Source organism: Helianthus annuus, chromosome 10 (genome assembly GCF_002127325.2).
Source record: "Helianthus annuus cultivar XRQ/B chromosome 10, HanXRQr2.0-SUNRISE, whole genome shotgun sequence".
Lineage (NCBI taxonomy): Eukaryota > Viridiplantae > Streptophyta > Magnoliopsida > Asterales > Asteraceae > Helianthus > Helianthus annuus.
The window spans coordinates 59,145,013-59,150,850 of record NC_035442.2 but is presented as its reverse complement, the minus strand read 5'-3'; the positions used below and the strand labels follow the sequence as shown (position 1 = coordinate 59,150,850).

Below are 5,838 nucleotides of genomic sequence, written 5' to 3'. Positions count from 1 at the left end.
TTTAGTAGCCTTAGTTACTTCCCAAAATATATTTACTTTTGTAAAAACCTCATTCTCGGGATTTCTAGATGTTTACAACTTGTGGACATATTTTACAAAAATATTTATTTGCAACATTTTCATGTTTCACTAACTTTCCTACACTAAATTTTTCCAAAATAGTGTAAGTATATGTAAGAATCATGATCTTTCAGAAACCGTTTTTATTAAACTTGGTTTGTTTAAAAAAAACAATTCACAAGCCTTGGGTTTACAAGTTTACTAGTTCACTAGGTTTATTACCTTGTAAGAAAAATCATTTTTACTTTCAAGTTCATGTTAGTCTAGAAGATGATTATTTCATGAAAGCACATAATCATCTCTAACTTGTTAAACCATGTTTTTAATCATACAAGATCAACCAAATCCCCATGCAAGATATGGAGGATTTAGGAAATATTTAGGTAAACTTTGAGTGGGGCCAAGCTAGTGACCGTAAATGACATATATGGGGGGTGGGGTAAATTGTAATTTTTGATGGTATATAATTTAATTAGTGGAAGGTTAAACATTATTTCTAATGTTTAATGTGTATGATGCATTTTATAATATGTTAGGGTGCTCGGGAACCATAACTAGCTCAGAAAAAGTAAAACAATGTTTCTGGTAATATTTTAGTGTTCCGGGTAATGTCCGGTTGTTCGGTTAGATACCGTTCCGTTAAAGTGCTAAGTTATTCCGTATAGTGTCCTTTATGTAACTTTTTGTGACACTTTTATTTCCTGACACTTAGGAAAGCATAGAGGATCGTTTTGCCATATTTTTGCACATTACTAGCATGTTAAAATGCTGAATTTTCTTAATTAATGCAGAATTCTGCATTTTGGATGGGTTTTAGGCACTTTCCGGCACTTAAACTATCACCTAGTGGCGCAGTTTTATGGTCCTTACTTCCCTACACTCCATACTAGTGTAGTACCTTGTCCCTGGCTCATACTGGGCCTCAAAATATTGTATGTCTATGTGTTGGCATTGTCAGCATGTTTCTGAGTTATCCGCTCACTGTGCTAACTGTGCTTTGTGCATCAAGTATGTCACTAAAGTGTGTATGTAATGAATGGTATGCACATGTATGTATGATACATAAATCATAAAGCATTTTATATCATCAGTTGTAATTAAGCACAGTCATTAAGCAAAAATTTAATATTAATTAATTGCACGGATACCTGTAATTATGAGGGTTGTCACATTCTCTCCCTGTTAAGAAAATTTCGTCTCAAAATTTTAGTTCTGCTACTAGATGCAGGGGTCTTGGGGAATAAATGTGGGTACTTTTCCTTCATGCGATCCTCACGCTCCCACGTGAATTCTGGGCCATGTCGTGCATTCCATCGAACCTTGACGAGTTTGACACTACTCTGGCGTGTCTTGTTAACCTTCCAATCCGTAACCTCAACGGGTTCTTCAGTAAAGTGGAGTGTGTTGTCGATATGAACTTCGTCGGCAGGAATGACAACTGTCTCTTGTGTTGGACTCTTTTTCAGATTTGATACATGAAATGTATCATGAACGCCATTAAGCTCTGCAGGTAAATCCAACTTGTATGCTACAAGACCAATCCTTTTCAGGATTTTAAATGGACCAATGTATCTGGGGTTCAACTTCCCACGCTTCCCAAAGCGTGCCACACCCTTCCAGGGTGAAACCTTTAATAACACCATATCTCCCACCTCAAATTCCAGAGGTTTCCTTCTTCGGTCCGCATAACTCTTTTGACGATCACGATCCGCTTTAATGCGCTCTCGAAACTGTATAATCTTGTCTGTTGTTTCCTAGACCAATTCCGGGCCAACAAGCTGTCTATCACCCGCGTCTGACTAGCATAATGGTGATCGACACTTGCGTCCATAGAGAGCTTCGAAGGGTGCGGCTTGAATGCTTGCATGATAACTGTTATTGTATGAAAATTCAACCAATGGTAGGTGAGTGTCCCAACTTCCACCTAGATCCATTACGCAAGCTTGCAACATGTCTTCTAATGTTTGAATCGTTCGTTCGCTCTGTCCCTCTGTCTGCGGATGAAATGCAGTACTCAGATTCAACTGAGAACCAAAAGCCTCTTGAAAGGATTGCCAAATCCTCGACACGAATCTTCCGTCTCTGTCAGAGATGATCGAGAGAGGCACTCCATGTCGTGCAACAATCTCTCTCAGGTATATCTTAGCAAGCTTACTCGTGTTGTCTTTCTCCTTGATTGGCAAAAAGTGCACATATTTCATTAAACGATCTACTATTACCCAAATCGTATCGTGACCTTTGGGCGTCCTTGGCAATTTCGTATTAAAGTCCATCGAAATCTGTTCCCATTTCCATTGGGGTATTTCAGGTTGTTGCAAAAGACCTGAAGGCTTCTGGTATTCAACCTTTACCTTGGCGCAAGTTAAACATTTGCAAACATATATCGCAACATCGCCTTTCATTCTTGGCCACCAATAAAAATCCTTTAGATCTTGGTACATTTTATACGCTCTTAGATGGATCGAGTACCGTGACTTATGAGCTTCGTCAAAAATAACGTCTCTCAAACCACCAAAGTGAGGAACCCAAATTCGTTTCATGAAGCACTAAGTTCCTTCCCCGTTTGGTACCAACTGCTTCTCCATCCCACGGAGGTATTCATTCTCAATATTCCTTTCATTGAGAGCTTCTCTCTGTGCGGCACGAATGTGCAACAAGAGGTCTGTTTGAACAATCATTTCCAAAGCCCTAACCCTTATGGGCTTGATCCGTTCCTTTCGACTCAGGGCATCGGCGACCAAATTCGCCTTCCATGGGTGATACTTGATCTCACAATCATAGTCGTTCAATAGTTCGACCCAGCGTCTCTGTCTCATGTTAAGCTCTTTTTGATAAAAAATGGGCTGTAGGCTCTTGTGATCAGTGTAGATTATGCATTGCGTGCCATATAAGTAATGTCGCCAGATCTTCAATGCAAATACCACCGCGCCCAATTCCAAATCATGCGTGGTGTAATTTTTCTCGTGGACCTTCAACTGGCGAGAAACATATACTATAACCTTCTGTCGCTACATCAGCACACACCCTAAGCCTTGACGCGAGGCGTCACAATATACCACGAAGTCGTCCATGCATTCGGGTAGTGATAAGATCGGTGCGTCACAAAGCTTGTTTTTCAACAACTGAAATGTCTCTTCTTGCTTGTCTCCCCATTCGAACTTCTTGTCTTTCTGCGTAAGGGAGGTCAACGGTTGAGCGATTTTTGAGAAATCCTCGATGAACCTGCGATAATAACCAACCAAACCTAGAAACTGTCGAATCTCGGTTGGCGTCTTTGGAGTTTCCCAGTTCTTGATTGCCTCGATCTTTGTGGGATCCACTTGAATTCCACTTCCATTAACTACATGACCAAGAAACTGGACTTCGCGTAACCAGAACTCGCACTTCGAGAACATAGCGTACAACTTCTCCTTTCTAAGCAGCTCTAGAATCGCTCTTAAATGTTGCTCATGCTCTTCTTTAGTCTTTGATAGATCAAAATGTCATCAATGAATATAATCACAAACTTATCGAAGTACGGCTTACAACTCTGTTCATCAAATCCATAAACACGGCTGGCGCGTTTGTCAAACCAAACGGCATAACCAGGAACTCGTAATGTCCATATCGAGTCCTGAAAGCAGTTTTTGGGATACTTTCCTCTTGAATCCTTAACTGGTGATAACCTGATCGTAGATCGATCTTTGAGTAAAAACTTGAACCTTGCAATTGATCGAAAAAGTCATCAATCCTTGGCAAAGGATATCTATTTTTGATAGTCAACTTGTTCACCTCCCGGTAGTCGATACACATGCGAAAACTACCATTTTTCTTCTTAACAAACAAAACTGGAGCTCCCCACGGCGAGAAGCTTGGTCTGATAAATCCCTTATCTAGTAACTCCTGGAGTTGCGTTGACAGCTCTTGCATCTTTGAAGGTGCAAGTCGATAGGGTGCCTTAGCTACAGGCGCGACGCCTGGAACTAAGTCAATATGAAACTCGGCTTTCCTTTGTGGCGGCAATCCTGGCAAGTCTTCTGGAAAGACTTCAGGTTATTCCTTCACGACTAGAATGTCTTCTAATTTCGGCTCAGCGGCTTCTTTATCAACGATGTGTACCAAGAAGGCGACACATCCCTTCTCCAAACATTTACTAGCTTTCAAAGAGCTAATGATCCTTAAGGGCGTATCTCGCTTCTCTCCGTGTACCACAATCGTTTCTCCATCCGCCATTGGGATGCGAATGGTCTTCTCGTGACATACAATTTCGGCTCTGTTGCTAGACAACCAATCCATCCCTACTACCACGTCGAAGCTTCCCAACTCGACTGGCAGTAGATCCAATGTAAACTCATCTTCTCCCAGCTCTATTACACATCCTCTGATGACTTCATTTGTTTCAACTAGCTTTCCATTAGTCAGTTCAATTGAGTATGGAATGTCTAACTTACTAGCAGTTAACCCAAGCATTTTCTTAAATTCTAGCGATACAAAACTATTGTCGGCACCAGTATCAAATAGCACAGATGCAAAGCGTTGATTAATAGGGAATGTACCAGTAACGACATTTGGATCCTGGCGTGCTTCCCTCGCACCGATATTGAACACTCTTCCTTGGGTCTGATTGAGTTTTGGGCATTCCCGCTTAAAGTGCCCCATGTCTCCATAATTGAGACACCCTGGTCCTCGACCATTCCTATTACCACCTTGTGCATTGTTTTGGTTGCGATTCCCACCTCCAGCTTGATTTCCAAAATTTCCTCGATTACCATTTCCGCCGTTCCCTCCTTGTGGGTGGTTTCCATTTCCATTACCTCCACGGTTGTTGTTACCAAAACCCCTTTGACCGCCACGGCCAGTACAAACCTAGCATGTTTCTTTTGAGTGGCCAACTTTTCCACAAGATTCACATTTTCCAGATCTGCATCGTCCCTCGTGATGCAACTGACACGCGTTACACTTGGTCAAGTTGCCCATATACACCTTTCCTTTGGCCTTGGCCGATGCGCTTGTCTCACCCTTCTTGTTCGAACTGCTGGTACCTTGCTTGAAGTTGTAGAAATTCCGTTTGTTCTCCCCCGAGGATTCAACATGAGTTTCTTTCTTTTTCTGGTCGGATTTCGAAAACTTGTTTAGCCTGATAGCTTCCTCAGTCAGTGACACACTCAGATCGATAGCTTCAGTAATTGTTGCAGGTTTTGAAGATGTGACCATGCTCATAATCTGAGGTGCCAACCCCCAGATGAAACGTTCCACGCGTTTGAATTCAGGCGTAACCATGTATGGTACCACGTGAGACAGATCATGAAACCTTTGTATATACTCGGCGATCTTCGGGCCGTCCATTTAAAGGTTCCAAAATTCAGTTTCCAGCTTCTGAATCTCGGCCCTGGAGCAATACTTTTTACGCATGAGCTCCTTCAGCTCGGTCCAAGTCCTAGTGTATGCTGCTGCCTCTCGCAGAGTTTGGACTTGTAGGTTCCACCACGAAAGTGCTCCATCAGTGAACAATCCGGAAATCTAGGTAACTTGCTGTTCTGGTGCGCATTTGCTCATCCTTAACACGAAATCTGTCTTCTCTGTCCATCGAACATAAGCCACTGCACCCCCGGTGCCACCAAAGTTGTTGGTGCATGCGTCTGTCGACTTGGTCTTGTACCGAGTCTTACATTAGAATTGTTAGATCAGGGCACGTAGTTCGAGATTGTTGTTTTAAAGGTGATTTCGCTTGAAGGAAGTAATTCCGCTTGAAATGACATTTGTCACTTTCAAGCGGAATGAACAAACTTTATTTCGCTT

At 42.0% G+C, this 5,838-nt stretch overlaps 1 protein-coding gene across 1 annotated transcript; it reads right to left on the bottom strand.

The window, feature by feature from the left end:
* Window positions 1-4,905: 4,905 nt before the first annotated feature.
* LOC110881508 lies at window positions 4,906-5,385 on the bottom strand. The gene has a single exon (XM_022129738.1). It carries the CDS (start codon window positions 5,383-5,385, stop codon window positions 4,906-4,908), a length of 480 nt encoding a protein of 159 aa, XP_021985430.1.
* Between the last annotated feature and the right edge of the window lie 453 nt (window positions 5,386-5,838).